Source organism: Punica granatum, chromosome 3, assembly GCF_007655135.1.
Source record: "Punica granatum isolate Tunisia-2019 chromosome 3, ASM765513v2, whole genome shotgun sequence".
Taxonomy (NCBI): Eukaryota; Viridiplantae; Streptophyta; class Magnoliopsida; order Myrtales; family Lythraceae; genus Punica; species Punica granatum.
In genome coordinates this window covers 28,862,154-28,883,074 of record NC_045129.1, presented here as the reverse complement: position 1 = coordinate 28,883,074, position 20,921 = coordinate 28,862,154, and the positions used below count along the sequence as shown (strand labels likewise).

Here is a 20,921-nt window from a genome sequence, read left to right as displayed (position 1 = left end):
GATGAGTCAAGAAAATAACCCAAGATTAGTTTTCCTTTAAGCGTTAGCTTGACTCTGATAGCAATTCTGTGAGTCACAAACCCTCACATATAGAGTTCTGTTTATCGCTAAGTCACAATCTCGTGATTTAGGCACTCCATATTCTATCGGTCAATGCTTTAACTTTACATTAAAAAAAAAAGAATAAAGAAAAAAAAGGCAATACTTTTTCTTTTTTGTTTATTAATAAAAGCCAATAAAGTGTTGGCTTCTTTTTGTGCTCTCTCGGCCCCTCCGCGTCTCTCTGTTTGGTTCCGAGTCCAACTTTTTCTAGACAGATCAGAGTGGAGAAGACGGAGAGACGATTGTCAATTATCAATTTTCAAATTGGTTCTTCATCTCCTTCAACAAACAGTAACCTCCCCAAAATCTCTCCGCCTGTCCCATATCCACGCAATACCCTTCCACACTCCGCGTGTAACCTTCGCGCGCTTCTTCTTCTTCCTCCTCCTCCTCCTCCTCTGGTTTCCCTTTACGGAGCATCGCTTAACCCTCACTCAACCTGCCTCCCCCTTTCCTCTCCACTTCAGGTACTGTCGATCTTTTTCTGACTGCCGAATTTTTCCATCCTCTTTCCCGCTGAATGTGAGTTCCGATATTCGGATCTCTGCGTTGCAGTATCTTTGATTCATCGTGTCGGCTGTATCGGAAAACCGAAGTGAAATCTAAGGCAGTGGCGGTTTTTTTTTTTTTTTTTTTTTCTGTTTCCGCCGAGAATGAATGGCGAGAGAGATTGCGTGTTGAGAGTTGAGAGTGGGGAGCCTGCTGATTATGATGTTGATGGAGTGTGTAGATTCTTATGGTGGTTGTTTTGTGCTTTGACGAGGTCAACCAGAAACCATAATCAGTAATACAGGATTTTGCCCTTTGACCCTGCATTGCATGCTTTGGTCTTCTCAAGAAGAGTTATGCGACTTGTTTAATGTACGATGAAGAGCAGGACAGGGTCTTTAGATGGACAAGTCGGTAGTAAAACTAGAGTATTACATTAACTGTGATTGTTTGTCTTAATGTGTTCATTGGCGTGCTGGCTGTTGCAATAGATTACTCGTAGTTTACATGCTCTGTTTTCTATTCCTCGCTTCAAATTGGCCGGCTTTCTCTTATTCTTAGTACTCGTCTTACTAGGCCCTCTCTAATTCTACGCATCAGTGTTCATGGATCCACCCATCCACTCACACTGAGTTATGAGGGCTTGACTAGCTAGGTTTCAGGAGCCCTGCCCATTTCGTTGTTTAGATCAGCGTGTCGATTGTTCATTGAAATAGAATGTGTGCCTTCCTACAAGTAATGTGGCCGTTTGATTGTTTACCAAGTCTTTTTTAGGGTCTTTTACTGTTGGGGAATGCCTGATTGATTTTAATATCACTGACATTGTCTTTGACTGTTGGTATCGATAATTTTAATCGTTCTGCATTTTATGAACGATACCAAGCAATTAGTGTTCGTCTTCTTTTACTTTGTCCGGAAATGAGGACCTTATTATGAGTTGTCGTTAGCATGATAGTCATAAGAACATGAACTGAAATACTTCCAAGGAGAAGTGACTTGATCATGTAATATTTTGGTTTTGACATTCCTCCCATTTCTTCCTAGTATATAGCTAACATTTTGAATGATATTCTGAACTTAATAATGCGGCTTTTCTGATGCCTTTGGCATTCCTCTATTTTCGCCTCTTGATTACAAGGATGCCGAGTTGTTGAAAATATGGAACATGATTTGGACTAGTGCTAATATTTTTAGTCCCTACTTACAGTGATAGACTTGCATTTGTTACTATATGACTCCCTTATTTTAAGGTTGAGGTGTCTCTGAATTGGAGTACCATTTCTATTTAATTTTGGTTGATCAAGCATCGAAATAGTGAATTAATTGTACTTAAATTCTGAAAGGTTAAAACCTCTTTGCTTTTTCCAAGCAAAACTATAAGTGGCACATAATTGTTTCCATTGCAGTGCTTCGCCATTTATATGAGAGAGGTCCTGTATCTCCAAGGTAGGTTTGAGAAAGGTCATGGAAGGCTTCAGGATCATTTGTAGCTTGGTTTGGTGATTCTGTGGTTATGATGGCTTCTTAGTTGGCCTTTGGCCGTCTTCTCAAAAGATGAAGCAGCAGAATTTAAGTACATTGAACAGCAGGGGTCTTAACATGGATATGCAGATAGTAAAGCTAGAGTACTGCTACTTATCCAAAAAGGAAACTAGAGAACTGCTGTAATTTGTTTCATCTTAATGTGTTCATTTGTGTGCTCCAATAGATTATTTGTACTGTACATGCTCTGTTTCTATCTGTGGCTTCAAATTGCCTGGTTTTCTCTTATTCTTAGTACCCATCTTACGAACCCCTCTCTAAATGCTTAGCTTTGCTCTATGAATCAGATTGCCATTTCTAACTAGTTTTGGTTGATCAGCCATCAAAATAGTGAATTGATGCTTCTAAAGTTTTGAATTTCCCATCTTAAAGGTTAAAGCCGTTTTTATTGTCAAAGTAAACCTACAAGTGGCCAACTGGTTTTGCTGGACTGCTTCACCAATCACCATTGTTGTTTTTTTTTTTTTGAGAGGACATATATTTCCAGGCTCCAAGATTATGTATAGTTTGGTTGAATGATTCTGTGGTTATGATGGCTTGTTAGTTGGCCTTTGGTAGCTTTATTGCAGAATTCTAGAAAATGACAGTTGACATGTTTTGTAGGCATCAAATCTTTTACGATCCATTATAGATTATTAAAATTGTTGCTTGTGATTATTTTGTCTTGTGAGTTATCCTTTCTTTTCATCTAATAACCTTTTCATTGGTCTTCCATCATGCAGTGAAGATGCCAGAAATACAACTTGGTTGTCATACAGTTAGGTCCCATGGGATGAAAGTGGCAATGACACATAAGCATGACTGGCTAATTCTCTTACTTCTTGTGATAATAGAGGTTGTCCTGAATGTCATTGAACCATTTCACCGTTTTGTTGGGGAGGAAATGATGGAAGACTTGAAGTACCCGTTGCAGGATAACACAGTTCCCGTTTGGGCTGTTCCAGTGAGTTGCGTAGAAGAATTTAAAACAATTTTAGGAACATGTAGAAGTTGCATATATATCTCAAACGATTAAAATAACAATTCTTTTCTGTTCTTTTTACAGATAATCGCAATGCTGATACCTTTTACGGTCTTTATCATCTACTACTTCATAAGGAAAGATGTTTATGACCTGCACCATGCAATATTGGGTATTATCTTATTATTCAATGTTGCAAGATTACCCTTGCTTCAAATTTATGCTGTTGCATTCATGATTGAGGACTTAATTGGTCAAATATGTATTTGTAGGCCTTCTCTTTGCAGTGCTTATAACTGGAGTTATCACAGATGCAATCAAAGATGCTGTTGGTCGACCTCGCCCGGACTTCTTCTGGCGCTGTTTCCCTGATGGGAAAGGGGTAGGTCTTCTTTATTAAGTAAAGATTGCCTTGTTTTCCCTTGGCGCTGCCTTGATTCTGTTCTTGTCCTATCATTACTCAGTTCTATAAGCATCGATTTGCAGGTATATCAAAATGTCACACGGGATGTCATATGTACTGGAGATAAGGGTGTGATTAAAGAAGGGTACAAAAGCTTTCCAAGTGGGCACACTTCTTGTAAGTAAATCGGTGATTTCCTTTGCTTTCACCAATACATTATGAATCGCTGACGGTCCAATGTTGACATCTTTAGAGCTTCCCCACAGTGGTATTGCTTGATTCCATTTCGAAAGGGCCATTCCTATAAAAAAAAAAAAAGACAGTGGAAATAACTTAATAAGTTTTATTTACATTTAGGACTTACCTGACAATCTGATGTTTTGGGAGTTTTATGCAATAAAACTCCCCAACTCAGGATACAAATTCAAGATTTTTTTTTCTTTTGTTATTTCTATATATAGAGGGCTGGTATATAATTATGCTTAATGGCTTATTTAGTCTGTTTTTCTTCATGTGAAATATAGAATAACATTTTATAGTTTCTCAAAATCAAATTGAAGCTGTTTCATTCAGTATTACAAAATCAAATTATTTCTTGATCTGTATATATTTGTAAGAACAGCTAGTAAATTTCAGAATCTTTTTACCCGGACCTGCAGTTTTATCATCAATAATTTCTCTCTGCTATGATACTTTTTATTTTTTTATTTTTGCATCCAAAACTCTTGTCTCTCTTCTGTTTCTTGTCTGGTGAATTTCAACTATTATCTCAGGACAAAGGCTAGACAGTTGATCTGGTATGATCAACTGTAATATCGAACTCTTATCACTTTTCATATCAAAATGAGTTCAATTCGTAATGTATTTATCAATATATAGCAGAAAAAGGTATCCACTTAAGGCTATCATTATCTTATTTAAGGCATGGTTTTGTGGGCCGGGATCTGAGTGTCCTTTATTTCTTTTTCTGCTTTTTGGGTTGAGATAGAATGTGTTTTCTCATCTACAAGACATCTGAGTGTCCTTTATTTCTTTTTCCGCTTTTTGGGTTGCGATAGAATGCGTTTGCTCATCTACCTAATTGTAGCTTTATGGAAATTTAAGTGGTGTTTGGTAAAAAAACCTAATTCATTAGTGTTTGGTAAAACATAATTCGTTAAATGCCTAAAAATTTGTCACAAATTAATTAAGAAAAGAAATGTGTGGGAGGGGAAGAAAGAGCAGGATGAGAAGATTTTTTGTTAAGGCCTGGTTATACCAATAAGTTATATTAACTGATTTCCATCAAGTTTATTCTTATTTACTCATTATGTGATTTTTGACTCACTGAGTACATAGATTACCAAGTGTTTTCCATCTCCCACCTTTCTCCCATTCATTTTTCTGTATAATAATCTATAACTAACCTTTGACTGAAGTGAACTAACTTTTATGAAACACCACCTTAGTCGCAAAAGAGTTGCTTGTTCCGAATGCACAATCTCTACCCTTGGCTTTTGCTTTCATCAAAGAGTTAGCTGAGGCAGGGCACGAGTAACGTGGTTATCTTTTGTTCCAAATTTGCAATTTTTCATTTTGTCAAGAAATATTAGTTTATCACTTGAAAGAAGAGCCTCTTATGAAAATTGATTTGAACCTGGAATTTGCTCGAGTGGACTATATTGTAATGGCACATAATCTACATTTTTTACCAGCCTTTGCAAGAAACCTTCTACTTTATTCTTATGAGCACATGATTTGGGAAGCTCTTTTGCATCATGGAAAGTAACTCTTCTGGTCAAAGTGCAGGGAGCTTTGCTGGGCTGGTGTTCCTTGCATGGTATTTATCGGGGAAAATCAGGGCTTTTGATCGTAGGGGCCACATTGCAAAGCTCTGTATCGTTTTCCTACCACTACTAGTTGCAGCCCTAGTAGGAATTTCTCGGGTTGATGACTACTGGCATCATTGGCAAGATGTGTTTGCTGGGGCCCTTCTAGGTCTGCTCTATCCGCACCTTTATACTATTCACATTGCTATGTAACGACCAATTGTAACTGACCTTCTTTGTTGAACTTTCCTCAGGGTCGACTGTTGCATCTTTCTGTTACTTGCAGTTCTTTCCACCACCTTATGATGTTGATGGTATAGCTTGCTTTCCTCTTATCCTTGTGTTAATAATGTCCTTATTTTTGTGATTTCTGTGAAAGCTACGACCATGTCATCTCACAGGCCATAGAAATGAATAATAAAGCAAAACATGGTAAGAGCATTGCTATTACCCTATGTTTGGGACTTGGGAGGATGGGAAATGGAGGGAGAAAAGAGAGGGAGATGGAGGGATTTCTATAGAAATTTGTGTATAAATCTCTCCATCGCGACTGGATCAGATGTTTGGACCATAAAGACTGAACCGGCCACAATGTGGTTCATTTATACCACCGGAGAACTGTTGGCAAAACTGCCATCTCAGGGCCTTTAAAAGCATATTACGAAACCGCTGCTGAGGTTCGATCCTCAGTTTGGAGATTCCTGCTTATTCATGAGGTTCAACCTGCTTAGTGCTTTGGCCGATGAGAATTATTTTAGCTTCATTTTCTAACACTTTTTTCTCCTTGCGAGAAGGCAATGGAATAATCTAACATGCATCCCATAACTCTGTGTTTGTAATTGCAATTGTCATACTGCAAATGCTCTTGCAGGTTGGGGACCACATGCGTACTTCCAGATGTTGGCGGAATCGCGGAATGAAATGCAATCGTCATCCTCAAATGCGAACAATCATCATCTGACGGTACGGCAGCATGAGCTTGAGACCGTCTACATTGATCCTCAGCGTGGGGTCGAGGAGTCCCAATTCAATATACGGGACACGAGTCCCATCTTAGAAGGGAGGGAAGGCAATGGGAGACACTGAAACACTGGTTTCAGGTTCTTAAGACCAATGTAGAGCACAGCAGATCAGATGTAGAGATTGTAAAGAGAGAGAGACCCTGTTGTGATACGTTGTTTAGTAATCTGTGTTCATAACTGCGGATTATGGTACTAATATGGCAGGTTACACATTTTAGATAGTTACGTTGCTTCATCTTTCCTTCGCATCCAATTTCGTTTTTGCAGTTAATATTGATCGAGATTATTCCTAAGGGTAGATTTTCCGGTCACTTTACACCCTTTGTTTTTAATGTAGGACCACCACGACCTTTTTAGAGGACGCTGAGGCCACTGTACTAAGTTCACAGTGGTATAGTTTCCTCTGAAACCTAGCGCGAGTATTACACTCCCTTTGGTTCGATTTTTAAAATTTTAACTCTAATTTTAACTCTACTCACTACGCAATAAAAGTTAACAATATAATTATTACTTCTCATTTTCTTCAATTTTTTTAACCATTCAATTTAATTTTTAATATTAAATTTTCTCAATTATTTAAAACTTTTTCACTATCCAACAATACAATTATTACTTTTTTTCAACTATTCATTACTTTTTTACATTTTTTCTCATAATTCAACAAAACAATCATTATAAATCAATTAAAATCAAAATTTAACTCTAGATTCTAAACCAAACATACTATTAATGTCCAATCAAATCTTTCAGTGATGTAAGCATCCATGGATACGTGTAGTCGTCGTGCTCGATCAGCAGCATGTACAATTGGTTAAGCTTGTACAGTTGATTGATCACCATAAATACCGGTTGTCGTCAATGAGTGTGTTTACCATAGGAAGATTCCTTAAAAGTGAACTTTAAAAGATAATTTAAAAAATAGTAAAATTCTTGTTATTTCATAAGAGAATTTGTTATTAAAAAAATCCTTGTTATATTAAAATTAACAAGTTTTTTGTAAAATAGTACGTCATTTGTCAAAAAAGAAGTTTCTCAATTAAAAAAGATAATAGGATTGTGTTTGCTTGGGTTTAAAATTTCAGCCCTTACTAAAATAAGTACCCAAAGAGATAAGTTTATTTTGTTTGGCGAAGTGGAAAAATTTAGATACTTAAAACCTTCATGATATTTTTCTAATTCTGCCACAAAACTTATCTTTTTAAAACTTTTGCCACTTTACATTAATATTATTTTAATTTAATTTCAGTAAATAGAAAATAAAAAAGGATAAAAAAATAGATCAAAGATGAGGAGGGCGCAATGGTGGCCACTGTACTAGCCACCGCAACCTCAAGTGACATCACTGACGTCTTCAGGGGTTGCCGGTGACGTTGCCTGGGCTGTGGTGTCGGCGATGAGTAACTGCAGCTCATATTTGGTACCCCTTCTTTCTTGAGAGAGGACGAGATTTGGGTTGTCGTGGCTTGTCGCTCGCCAGCGCAACCCAGGCGATGTCGTTGGCGATCCTTGAGGACGCAGTGGCAGGCGATGAGCCATCACAACCCTGGTTCTCCTACCCCCTCTCTCTCTCTAGAGAGAGAGAGAGAGAGAGTAGAAGATCCAAGAAAAGAATTTCACCATGGTGGCTCGTCGTTGACCACCACAACACCGTCTTAGTCTCGTCAATGCTCTGGTGGTCAATCAATGAGACGCCATGTCAACTTATCTGCTATTGTCTCGAAATCAAAATGAGATTGATTTGCAAATTATGTAAAATTTTAGGGGTATTGTTGAAAATATTATCAACTTATCTCAGTTGAGCGATTTAGGAAAAAAATAACTGAGTGATTAAGTTTGTGTTTGGTTTTAGAGCAAAATAACAATTATGCTCTACTCAACTTTTTGAAATAAGAAAGACAAAAAATAATGATTGCAAGTGTTAACAAATATACTGATAAGTGAGAGTATCTCTATGTATATATAGATATGAAAGTAGAAAGGAAATTTATTAATAAAAAAATTAAAAGGTTTGTCCATTCTATGCTCAAAGGGCATAGGATAAGCCAACCAATATTACCAGATTAAAACAGTACCTCATTAATGAAATTATTTTAATTTTATATTACCAAATATACCCTTAATCCTCTCTTACCGAACAAATCTCATAACAGTAAATCCATATCTCCTATCAAATAAATCCAATGGTAAAATAACAAATTCCGATTGCAAAACCCTATAACCCTAAAACTTTAAACCCTAAAACACTAATGCTGCGTTTGGTTTCATAATAGAATTTTAAAATCAGATTTTGATTTTGAAAAAGAGTGATATAAATGGGACCCACCCTTTGACTTTGTATGAGTTATGTTGTTTTGTTGTGAAAAAAAGTGGTATAAATGGGGCCCACTTTTTGACTTTGTATGAGTTATTTTGTTTTGTAGTTGATAGAGTTAAGTTAGAATTGTGATTTTAAAATTGCATCCACAAACCAAACAAGGCCTAAACCTTGAAACCCTAAATTTTGAAACCCTAAAACCCTAAAACCTTGAAACCTTAAACGTTTAACCCTAAAACTCTATCTCATTAATGCAATGATTCTTATTTAGTAAGAGGTATGGGTTTAATATTATACGTAATTTATTTGGTAAGAGAGTTTTAAGGTTATATTAGGCACTAAAATGTAAGAATCATTGCATTAATGAGATGCCGTTTTAATTTGGCAATATTAGTTGGTTTATTCTATGCCCTTAGGGTATAGAAAAGAAAAAACCAAAAATTAATTGTAAAACTTCATAGGAAAAAATATAAGTGAGAAATTATTACTAAATGGAAAAAAATAAGACAACCAATAATGATTATATTGTTGAATTTGGGGAAGAGCATTGTTGAGTTGAGCATGATAAAATCTTTATTTGAAAACCAAATGCGGATAACTTCCCATCTATTTAATCATTCAACACTTTTTTGACTTACTCATTAAGTTAAAGTCAACTTTATTTTGTGTTCATCAAGCAAGCTTCTCCTCAAAGCTCAAGGACCCCTAGGATGCCTTGTGTTAACGATGAGATTAAATGATGAACAACTCTTCACTGATGAGCTCGCTGTCCATAAGCAATACCGACAGAAATAGAGCACTTGATAGCAACGTCAAATAGGCAGGTCTTTAGCAGACCAATAACAAAATCGTAGGAAAAGACTCGATATAAGCTCGTTGTAGATGACATGATACGATCATAACTAAAAGATACTCTTAAATAGTTACACTTTAAGCGTTAACTAATGTATTTGACAGTAGGACAGTAAGCAACAGCATCCAGATTTAAAAAAAAAAAAAAAAAAGCATCCGGATGCTTTGTTAAATTACCACAAAGAGCACTTCAATCCACTGGCTCAATTGATCATGAAAATAAGATACCGGTATCTTAAGACATATCTAATTGTGAATGCAACGACCAAAGGATAACCTTCATGAAAAGGTGATGCACGAACTCGCCCTCTAATGTGTAATGGATTAAACAGTGATTCCTGAGATCCTTTGGTTAACCCGTTTAAAGAGACAGATCTAAATCGAGGCTCTGCTTCATGGCAAGACACCAAAACATTTTTCCTGAATCTAATTGTTCACATTGCAAATGAAAACCCGACCCAATGAAATAAATAATTTTCTCCTTGTAGCAGGGTACCAAAGTCATCGGAAGCTTTCCACATGTACATTGCACTTGATTTGTTCGTGTTGATGAAAAAGCAGGCGATATCAAGGAATAATTGTTGGTGATCAGGCTCCCATGCATCATAACTTATTTTCAGTTTTCTCTTAACATCTGGATTGGGCACATTCTTTAACTGTTCAATGGTCGCTTTCCACATTTCGTTGTCGCGTTCATGAAGCATGGAACCTATGATTTCAAGGGCCATAAGTAGTCCTCCAGTAAGAGAAAGAACTTCATCTGAAAGAATTTGGTAATCACTTGGAGGAGAGTCTTTTCCAAAGGCAAGCCTACTAATAATACATCTCCACCATTTCAAAAGCCCGCATTCCTGTAAGAATGCTTTTATACCTTGTCGTTATTATTATCCTACTTCCGGAACCGAACCAATCCAACATTCCTGCTATCATCTCTATGTGTTTCCTTTTGTTGACATCATCAAGGACGACAAGAACCCTCCTTTTGCAAAAATTATTTTTGGAGTATTTTGATTGAGTTGATACCTGGGATGTTTTTGTAGCCTCGGTTCGAGATCTTCCAACAGCTGCTTTTGCAAGTATTCAAGACCTTTGCATCTTAAAGACTCTCGAATGTCCTCAAGGAAGCTGCAACAGTGGAACCTGATTGTGAGTTGGTTGAAAACGACCTTGGCAAGAGTCTTCTTAGCAATGCCAACCATTCCATGGATGCCAACAAGTCGTTTATCATGTGCGTCAATGTGTAATAATTTCATTACAGCCTCTTCCTGATCAGCTCTTCTAACTAGCCAGTCAGGGACATGTTTCATTTTCTTCTCTAACTTGATCAGAAGTTCTCCGACAAATGATTTGCTGAATTTTGCAAATCTGCAACCATACAGTGATACTTGGAGAAAGAAGACTTCACATATATACAGGTTGCAATATGCCTGCATTTTGCATTTATACTCCTATATTTGTAAACATCAATATTATTAGGGAAAATACAATGTAAGATATATTTCTTAATGCGATCCATTTTCTAACCTCTGTTGTGTTTATGATCGATATAGATGGCAAAGAATTTGCAGTCCCTAAACCTCACAGGATGTTGTATCTTGACAAATATGCCGATTTGTCCAACAACGCCATCTTCGAGGAGTTGATTCTTAGAGGATGCCGGGATTTAGCTTAAATACACAGCTCCATTGGCATGCTGAGAAGACTGAAGCGTCTTGATCTTGAGGGATGTTCCTCTAAGATAGAGGAGCTGCATTTAGAAGACACGAAGATAGAGGAGCTTTCCGACTCTTTTGGGGAATTGAAATCGTTGAAATGGCTGTATCCGGGCTCATCCAAATTTGAGGATTCAACCAGGTTTTTTAGATTTGTCCTTTGCAGAGTTAAGGGTGCATTACCCAACTCTATTGGACGACTAATAAACCTTGAGTGGCTGTTATTAGAATCAACCAAGATAAGAGGAGCTTCCTGACGCTCTTGGGGATTTGAAATCGCTGGAACATTTGGACCTATCCTCATCCGAGCTGAGGATTCTGCCAGATTGGGTGGGAGATATGTCCGAATTGGTAAGCTTGCAACTGAAGGGAAGCAAGATAAGAAAGTTGCCGAGTTCTATTGGGAAGTTAGCGAAGCTCTGCAGATTATCTGCACCAATTGCTGAGGAGAGTTTTTCCTTGCAGAAACAGGCCTGTGGGTTCGGCATTCAGGGGATTGAGAACTTGACAAATTTGGAGTACTTGGTGTTGGGTTGTATGGGCTTGAAATGCATCCCGCAATTTCCGTCCACACTGAGGGAGTTGGAGCCATGCTATGTCACAACAGAGATGGAATTTCCAGATTTCTCCAACTTGAAGAAATTGTGTAGAATTGAATTCGAATATTGCTCCCTAAAAGAAGAGCAAGCTGGAAGGTCTCTGCGGCAACCGGAGGAGTTGAATGAGAGACGTCTTTAGAGAAATGCACAGGGAAGGAGCTGGTCAAGTTCTGTTGTGGTCAGTTGGGAAATTTGAACGAGCTGAGTATTATTGAATCCACTACTGGGACAGTGCTTGATGTGTCGCGTTTAGAAAATCTCTGGACATTGCGCGTATGCAATTGCAAGGAGCTAGCCGAGATTCGAGACTTAGGACGGGATTTCAAGACATTTCATCTAAATTTGTACATCGAGGACTGCCCTTCCCTGGAGTTGCAAGGAGTTGACGGCCCATATATAACTATAGCATACGATGATGAATGAATGAGAGCAATTGCATACACGAATGGATGAAAACGAGGAGGAAGAGGACGAAGAGGCAATTTGCAGCTGAGCTGGCAGATTTGCATGTAAGCAAATAGTGTGTTGATCTTACTTGCTTACCGTCTGTTCTGTTCTTTAATCTTGCGCCTTTCGTTATTTAATTCACATCAAATCCCTTCAAGTATTGAATCCGTGCAATGAATGTTATAAAGACAATTTATTATGAAATCTTCAATATTATTAAGACAATTATTAATATTGATTAATAATTTATATTATTTGTGAAATCAGGCTTTATATGTGAAGACGGAAATGATAGTATGACTCTTAACAAAAGGATTATCAATGTAGAATTTGGGAGTCCCCAATATTCTACTCGTGTCCTCAAACAACCAACAAGTCCCATTGATTTAATAAATCCGTAGGCGTTCAAGTGTGTGTAAGTGGACATACCAAGGAATTGGACGCGCAAGGAGAGATTCAAATCCATAAACTCTTTTCTAATCGCAAAACATATGCACGTTCTACGTACTAACTTGCCCCAACTTAATTAGGTTCGAAAATTCAGTCAATAAAAAATTAGGCTCGAAAATTATAGTAAAGAGAACAAAAATCTGGCAAAAATCCAAATAGTGTACGAACGTGTCCTCTGTTCAGTTAAGTGGGACGGGGGTAACCGTAAAATTAGCTTTGTGGAAATCAGTCAAATCATTCAGTTGGACGGCACAATCAAGCCATTAATCACACCCCATGTGCTTCTTGACAAGTAACGACGCAACATACATTAGAAGCCAATTCTTGACTTTTTCTAGTCAACGAAATGCCAGAGTAATTGATCATAGTTTATGCGATCTCATCAAACTCGTCCTGAATTTAGGTCTACACACAACATGCCTAATCCTTGTTCGATCATACGAGGATTTAATTAATATTGATATCATAAACTGTAACTGTTCAAATCACATGTTATGCACATAACCAAGTTACCTTTAGTTTCGCTAGTAATAAAACATGTCATAAACAAAAAGTCGTACAACTGTACTGTCGTTTGAAACCAGCTTAATCCATTTGATAGAGAGACAATTTTTTTCTTTGAGACAACGATGTGTTCTCATGCTATTAGTTAAGACTAGTCTACAACTTGCACGTCCGGCTTATAGTAACCATAAATTGCTGTTATTTCAAATCCTTATATTACATATAAAGTTCATTGGCTCACGACGAAATTTGCCAACTGTACTATATGTTGTGTAGATAAATTAATTGCAAATCAATCAAGGTGGGCTCGCCTGCAATAGAAGGCTCATTAATGAGATTTATTCAATCTTCGCGTAATAAGACCATCAAATAAATTGGCCAGGTCAAACAGCCAATATTGACCAAAGTAGAAGTGTGTAATGCCACTGTTGTATAGCTTTGCCACTTAATATTCAATAACAACAATCTTCCATTCAAAGTACTCTCTATATATAATCCCTTTCCCTACACCACCTCCTGCACACTTCTCTCTGTCATTCCAAAGAAAAATTAATGGAGATTCTTCCCGGTCCTAGTTCTTATTATGAGAGCCTCAAGAGGTATTGGAGGAGAAGAAAGTACCATAGGCTTGATGGAGCACGATACGGCTCCATCAGAAGGAAGCTGAAGATCACACGGCTCGGAGGTACAACAGGGCACCGTCCAATCCGTCGGGAGTACTCTAAGGTTAGGACAGCGCCGAAGCTGAGGTTGAAGATACTGTCGCCAGTTAACCTTCTTGCTAAGTTTCACGAGGCGTACACGGAGCTCATGATCAGGCTGGCCATGGGCATGGACCGATCGGACAGTTCGAGTGTCATTGGAGGAAATAATAAGATCAAGAAGGGGCAGCAGGTTTCTCTTGTGTCCACCGGTGAGGAGGTTGACAGCAAACTGGCCATGGAGATTTACAAGAAGTTTGCTGCCTCAAGACAATTGGCTGCATAAGGAAGAGGATTTGAAGGGGGGGGGGGGGGGGGGGGGGGGGGGGGGGGGGGGGGGTGGGCCTCTAAGGTTTATGATTAGTCGATGGATAGTATGTGTTCGGTTTACTTCCGTATTTTTGAACTATTTGTACATCGGTAAGCATTCTTTCTAGTCGTTCATACGAGCACAATTATGCCCTTCGATTGGGTCATGTTATGTCCAACATGTAACGAAATTGATTTGCACCTTGTTCAAATGATCCATATACAGAAAGTTATGTATAGGTAAGATCACTTTGAAATGATCGAATAACACATGCAAAATGAATTACTTCAGTTTGTACTGCTCAAATTACCTTAGTAAATTACGTTATTTTGACTATATTACATATAGTTTAAGTACATTACTTGATTATCTGGTAAAAATTATTTGCAAAGTAACACATAGTTTAAAGAGTTTGACTTAAAATTTTTAGTCAATTATATGAATTTAAAAGAAATTTACGTGCATTTCATAAATTAGATTATACCATGACATAACTCTTACTGATTACCTTACGAAATTTTTAAGAGTACGTTAAATACATCTCAATGATTTTTTTTTATGATTGCTCTCGCAATTCCACGAAATCGAGTATTATAAGTTATTTCCCCTTCCAACAAGTACACTTCTTGGGATTCAAATTTGTGCAACACTTTGTAATTACATCTCAATGATTTAACAAAGTATATGTATGCAAGCAGACAGTAAACTGCTTGCCTTTCCCGCCCCCTCTTTTTTATGTATTCAGAGTTCTCTAGATTTAAAATTTGGCCTATCTAATTCTTCATCAGGCTTATTGAAGCAGGCTATTAATAAGATGGAAGTTACTTCCTAGGCTTCACCCCAACCAAAAATAAAAAAGTTACTTCTTAGGCTTTTCTATAGCTATAATTAAACTCGAGATCTAAAGAAGAGGAGCAAACTATCTTGTTATTAGAATCAACCTCTTAATAGTACGAATGTCATGTTTTTGTTGGCCAAATGGCACTAAATCAAAGAAAAACAGTTTAGAGATGGACAGCATGCAACAAGAGGAAACCTGGAACCCGGAAGTAAGATGTCGGTCATGATCGAGACATAAAATCAGATGCTCAAAGAAAAGAGGCAAATGCTTTGCTTGCCTTCTAGTAGCAATATTTCTTAATTTATATGAGCAGAGTCACAAACGAAGAGTAAAATAAAAATAAATAAAAGAAGGGACGGGATTAGCGGAATCCTTACAAAAAGATACTCCTTATTAGACCACTTATAGAAAAGGTGTGATCGAATTAATACGTCTAGTGAACTGATAAAATGTTAATATGGGCGGACTAGTCGGACCCGAATATTCCTCGTTATGAAAGGAAAGAAAGAAAGAGAGACCAAACATTATAAATTCCCACAAAAAAAAAATTCTTTAAATTTTAACACAAACTGATTTGTCTTTTTTTTTAACTAAAAATATATCAAATCGGGATTTGATATCACGTTTGGCATGACGTGACTTATGCCGACGTGGGAGTGGTACGTGGTTCATGGAGACTGGCCGAGTGGGCTCAAAGTTTTTTTAATAAAAATATATTTGAAAATTGAAAAATAAAAATGAAAAAAAATAAAAAAACCTCACTGAAACAGTACGGACAAAGAGGAGAGGAGGGGCCAACAGTTGGTGCCTTGCCGTCGACCGCTACCTCTCTTATGAGAGCAAATATTCGGTGAATATTTTGATTAGTTATTACTCATTCAAGTCAGTGAATATTTTCTCATCTTACAGGCCTTCGAAGATCCTTGTTAAGTTCGATCAGAGGAATCCCACAACGGCAACCACACCCCCCAATAAAACCTCGCCAATATCTTTCCACAAATAATTTTTTCCAACTAGACAAGCGAGCTCTTATTATCCGTTTTTATAGTTCTTTTAAATAAAATTAAAAAGTACTTTGCAAGTAGTTGATCATATTTATAGTTTATATATTGTATTATAGATTAATGAATTCATTAGTAGTTGGTTATTATAATTATGTCTATATTATGTATATATATATACATGGAAATGAAGAATCGATGAACTAGTTAGAGAGTTTCAAAAGATATTGACGTGGCAAATTTTCGTAAAACGAACAAAAGCTTCTCATATTCTATGATACCAGGGAGCCTATTTTAAATTAATAGAAAAGATTAGCATGAATCATTTTCATGATCTGTACATGACAAGCATTAATGATAATGATTCATGCTAATCTTCTCTATTATAAATACTTATAACAAATAGAGTAGCAAGAGGCGTGAGCCACTAGATGTATGATCCTAGTGAGATACTCCAAGAAAAGGTGGAGTGGTCACTTCTAAGCATCAAGTTCACGCTTTTACTGGGTTTGGACCCACGTTGCTTGAAACGACCTCGTTTCTTTTTTCTGTTAAAAAATTCAATCTCAATTACAATTCTCCGAGAACACTTCCATTTCAGTTAAGCAGAATGTCGTCAAACGACCTTGTCTTCTTTTAATGAAATTCAAACTCCCAGGCATTTTTTAATCGAATGTAGTTGTTTTCTCTACCATCAAGCTTACAAAAGGGCATAACCGATGGCGTCATCCTCTCCCCCTAGCGACGGATTCTCTTTGGCGGCCCTCTGCCCCTCCTTAGCGCGTCTTCTCCGCCCTCTTCCGCGAAAGGAACCGTTTCCGTCTACTCCGACCAGACTGCTGCACCATCATCTAGCGACGGGAAATGCTTTTGGTTCCGGTAAGTCGGCTCGGCATGAAGCCCGCTGGTAGGAGCGTCGTCCCAAGCAATAAATATCTGCCTTTCGTGGCTTTGAGTCGTGTCACTTTGTTGTTTCTGAAGGTGGCTGCTCCGGTGGAGGCACTGCGAGCCCCTCCCGGATTTTTTTGTGTCGCTTTTTGCAAGCGTGGTGTGGCAGTGGCTAGATTGGTCAGCCCATGGTGGCTTCCCCAACTCCGCTAGATTTGTCGACTGTCTGATGTCTTCATCGGCCTAGGTTTCTCGCATAATCTGTTGGTCCCACTGTGAAGGGAACCTGCCGCATCAGTATAGCTCAAGACTCCTGTTTTGCTCTTCTGTCAATGTTTCTGTGGAACATCTACTCCAGAGAACTAAGATCTACATGGATTAATGGATTGAGGACACTCCCTCCTAGTTCTTACGGGGGTCTAGGTGGGATGGCAAGAGGTTTTAATCGGGATCTCGGAATGGCTACTGCATTTGTTTTGCGGCTATTTGCTTGGTGTTTTTCACCTAGTACTTCCTATATACGTAGTTTGCCAAAGAGGATCCATCCGATTGTTTCCAATCTTGTAGTTTTCAGTTTCTTGAGCATTTTGTCATATATTCTTTTCATTAGTGAACGAATCCTCATTACTTCCTAGAGAAAAAGGAAAAAATAATTTAAAAAAAATACAAAAGGGCATCGCTTTGCTTAATGAGATTTGGATCAGCGGGCATCTATGAACGCGGTGGTTTTGTGTATTAGTAGAGGGGCTATGTCTTTTACGTACATAACGAGGTTTAGACCTGCGACCACATGCAAGCACTCGCCTTGTATCATCCAGGTAACGTATTTCTTTTGTTTTTCTTTCAGTAGAAAATGGGCCGAAGTTCAAAGAAAAAAAATGGTATCGTATTCACCAGGAAAAAAAAAAAAGGTAGCGTAATTCATTGATCCTTCGATCCATATTCTCGTTTTCACCTTTTGGAGTCCGAACCAATTGGATAGTCCAAATCTGTCGAAGGGCATTAAAAAAAGAAACGCACGCTTCTCCATGAGATAACATGCAACAAATTTATTTTGTTACAAGGCACACAACTCCCGCACCTTACTATGAGCCAAACGATCACTCACTCAATAATTAGAATAAATTTTTAACTTAATTTTATTAATCGTTTGTGAGTATCATAATTATTCAATGAATAGATCATATTCTATAGCATGATCGATCCAATATATAAATTCACTATAATTGAAGTTTTGGCATCTTTTGACACATGAACTCTTAAGTTATAATGAAGAGTAAATATGTAAACAAAGAAAGATCATTAAATTAAATTATATTTCTAAGGTATCGATGTTATATTTTTTCAAAATTTCAAGTGTCTTACTTAATTATCAAGTAAAATGCGATTTGCTCCCAGCCTTTGAGACTAGGGGCAGAGTGCCCTCGAGTTTTGAAAATTTACACTTCACCACCTAACCTATTTAAAACATACTACACTACTTTTTCCAGCAAATTTTCAAGTTCGCTAGAGTAAGGAAGCCCTCACTAGATCTTTTGTTATTAACCCCTCCACGACCGAGCTCATTATAGCAAAATGCATTGAAGCCTCCATCATCTTCTTTCCTACTATAGAGTGATTTCTCGGGTTCTGCTCCCGCCAAAGAAGAGCCATGCACACACTGATTGAGATTCAACTCCTTTCTCTTGAAATTGGCCTCACCACTAACAGTTTCATCACTGTAGCTCTTGCTGGCATCATCGGAAGGTTATGCCAGGGACGACGGTTAAGGCTCATGCCCTTCAACGTACAAGGAGGAATTGGGCCGAGGTCTACGCACACGATGGCTTCTATTTCTCCTCACTGCAGTAGCCATGACATTGAAACGATTGCCACTGAGTTCTTCCATGATCAAAGAATTTTTCCAGCAAAGCTGCAGTTCACCACCCAACATATTTTTATCATTATTATTTTACAATAATGATGATTTACCATTATAATGAATAAATTAATTCTTGGTCGGAAAATTTGCCAAAAAAAGTAACCTAGGCTGAACTTTGCTCCTTTTTAAATAAGTCGGGTGGTGAAGTGTAAATTTTCAAAGGTAGGGGGCGTTCTGCCCCTAAACTCCCAAACTGCATTTTACTTTTAATTATTTAATTTAGTTAATGAATTGATGGCTCTACAAATATGATGCAATCCTCTTAGAATGGAATCTAATATATTTGAGGGTAAAGTCAATATTGGTCTTCAACTTTTTAGACATTTGCCTTCTTTGGCCCTGAATGATTTCTCTTTGTCCTTGTTTTCAGCATTTCGTATTTCTCCACTTCAGTCGGAATGTTAATTTTTCGTCAAAAAATAAGTTTTCTGTTAAAAAAACAGTTCAACTGACGAGGGTGACACCGCGTCCCTTCACCGTTGAATGCCACAGCGCCCGCCAGCTCCACACGCATCCGACGCGGGGAGTGCGTGTCCCAATGACCCAAGGTCACTGTAGCAGCACTCCACCCTTGTCGCATTAATGTAATCCCCTTCTTCTCTCCTTCATCTTTGATTACAACCCCCCTCTGGCCATGTCTTTCAACGACATTCTTTCTCACGGCCATTGTTCTCTCCATCATCGTTTTACCTGACGGTCGTCCTCTCTTCTCGCGACCATCCCCTCACATAATCATCTCTCTACCTCATGGCTCTTCCTCTTTGCCGTCGTCAGCTCCACTCAAGGATTGCGGAGTTGACGCCGGTGAAGGTGCTTGGCATTAGTCCGAAGTCGGAGACAGAGAAGAAGTAATTGGGGGAGAGAATTAGACTAAAGTTGCGGAGAGAAAGAGGAAGAGAGTGTGGGGGCAACAATCGAAAGATCATAAAATTATGGGCAGTTTCTAAATTAATGTATGAAATCGCTTTCTGGTGGGAGTGCGCATGTCTATTTCCTATTGGGGGTGTTCATACCCGTGTGACGAGCCACGTTCGCATAAGAATTTTTCGATGAGACTGCGAGGATCAGTCTATTGGCTCAGCTTCGGTCGGCTCCTTCCGTCCAACGAAGTCCATCCAAAATCCAAACAGTGAATGGGGGTCCACTGTTATAGCCTCTGCAGTATTTTTTTTTTCCTTTACTACGAATACAAAGAATATTCATGAATTAAGTATAAGAAAATCAAAATTCTATTAGTCGATAGAGAAACAAATTTGGCAAAAAAAAAAGAAAGAAAGATACAAATAGTAAAGTTGAATTTAAAATTTATTAGTTATTAAGCAAGTTAGTGCGCGCTACTCTCTCTTTCTAAACTATGACTAATTAATTATTGATTATCGAATTCTTTTCAGCTAATTTTGCGGATGTAATCATTAATTTACAAAATCTCTTTTGCAGTAGTGGTGGCAGACCATACTTTTATTTTACGGATTATTTATTTTATACTTTATATGTACGGAAGAATATGTGATTAATTCTTCTGTCCATTGAAAATATGCTGGATGAAGGGAAAAAAAATAATATAATAAATAAAGTAAAATAAAAAAGAGAAAAAGATACTAAGGGCTTGCTTATGGCCATGCATAAACGGTCAGAAATATGAAGCAGATTTGCTAACGTCATGCATATCATGCACATCGGTAGACAAGCGAAGATTATCCTATGTAAGAGCAAAGTGTCAATATTAAAAAAAAAAAAATCATATGAAATGAATTTCCCGTATGGCGCATTATGCATATCGCCAGCTCTAGGTAAGGGGTTGTTTTCTGTAAGTGCATATGATGTATCTATAGCCTATAGACAACAACTTCGAACAAACTCACTAAAAGCTCCTCGAGCTCTATCTCTCTCTTGGTTTCACGACGATTGAGGCATAAATATTCGGCCCCAGGCCTACTATCACCATGGCCGATGAGACTCACCCGATCGGGCATCACAGTCCGGAAATTATTTTTTTTTTTCGGTGTATACCCTGATATTCAGAAGCTTAACGGGTTCTGATTAATCCAGTCGGG

The 20,921-nt window shown here is 37.9% G+C and overlaps 2 protein-coding genes and 1 long non-coding RNA gene across 4 annotated transcripts; all 3 read left to right on the top strand.

Moving 5' to 3' along the window:
- The first annotated feature begins 261 nt into the window (after nt 1-261).
- On the top strand, nt 262-6,567 carry LOC116201405 (lipid phosphate phosphatase 2). 2 transcript variants are annotated; one of them, XM_031532634.1, is made up of 9 exons: nt 262-569; nt 1,998-2,037; nt 2,856-3,076; nt 3,179-3,266; nt 3,367-3,476; nt 3,581-3,674; nt 5,286-5,474; nt 5,560-5,619; nt 6,177-6,567. In XM_031532634.1, exons 2-9 carry the CDS (start codon nt 2,013-2,015, stop codon nt 6,389-6,391), a joined length of 1,002 nt encoding a protein of 333 aa, XP_031388494.1. In that variant the 5' UTR covers nt 262-569; nt 1,998-2,012; the 3' UTR covers nt 6,392-6,567. The 2 variants fall into 2 exon arrangements, with proteins under 2 accessions (XP_031388494.1, XP_031388495.1); XM_031532635.1 differs by lacking the exon at nt 1,998-2,037 and having other exon boundaries at nt 264-569.
- Nucleotides 6,568-13,757: 7,190 nt separating this feature from the next.
- On the top strand, nt 13,758-14,192 carry LOC116200505. The gene has a single exon (XM_031531354.1). The coding sequence runs from the start codon at nt 13,758-13,760 to the stop codon at nt 14,190-14,192; it is 435 nt and encodes a 144-aa protein (XP_031387214.1).
- A 2,298-nt stretch (nt 14,193-16,490) lies between these two features.
- Nucleotides 16,491-17,635, top strand: LOC116199030. The gene is made up of 2 exons (XR_004155458.1): nt 16,491-16,937; nt 17,040-17,635. It is a non-coding gene; the product is annotated as an uncharacterized LOC116199030 (long non-coding RNA).
- Nucleotides 17,636-20,921: the final 3,286 nt, after the last annotated feature.

Excerpts from the sequence above, each read along its gene's own strand:
- LOC116201405 (XM_031532634.1), top strand. The coding sequence starts at position 2,013 with ATGAGAGAGGTCCTGTATCTCCAAG. Across the intron at positions 3,267-3,366 it reads CCTGCACCATGCAATATTGG|GCCTTCTCTTTGCAGTGCTT; the intron begins GTATTATCTTAT and ends ATGTATTTGTAG. Across the intron at positions 5,620-6,176 it reads ACCACCTTATGATGTTGATG|GTTGGGGACCACATGCGTAC; the intron begins GTATAGCTTGCT and ends ATGCTCTTGCAG.
- LOC116200505 (XM_031531354.1), top strand. The coding sequence starts at position 13,758 with ATGGAGATTCTTCCCGGTCCTAGTTCTTATTATGAGAGCCTCAAGAGG.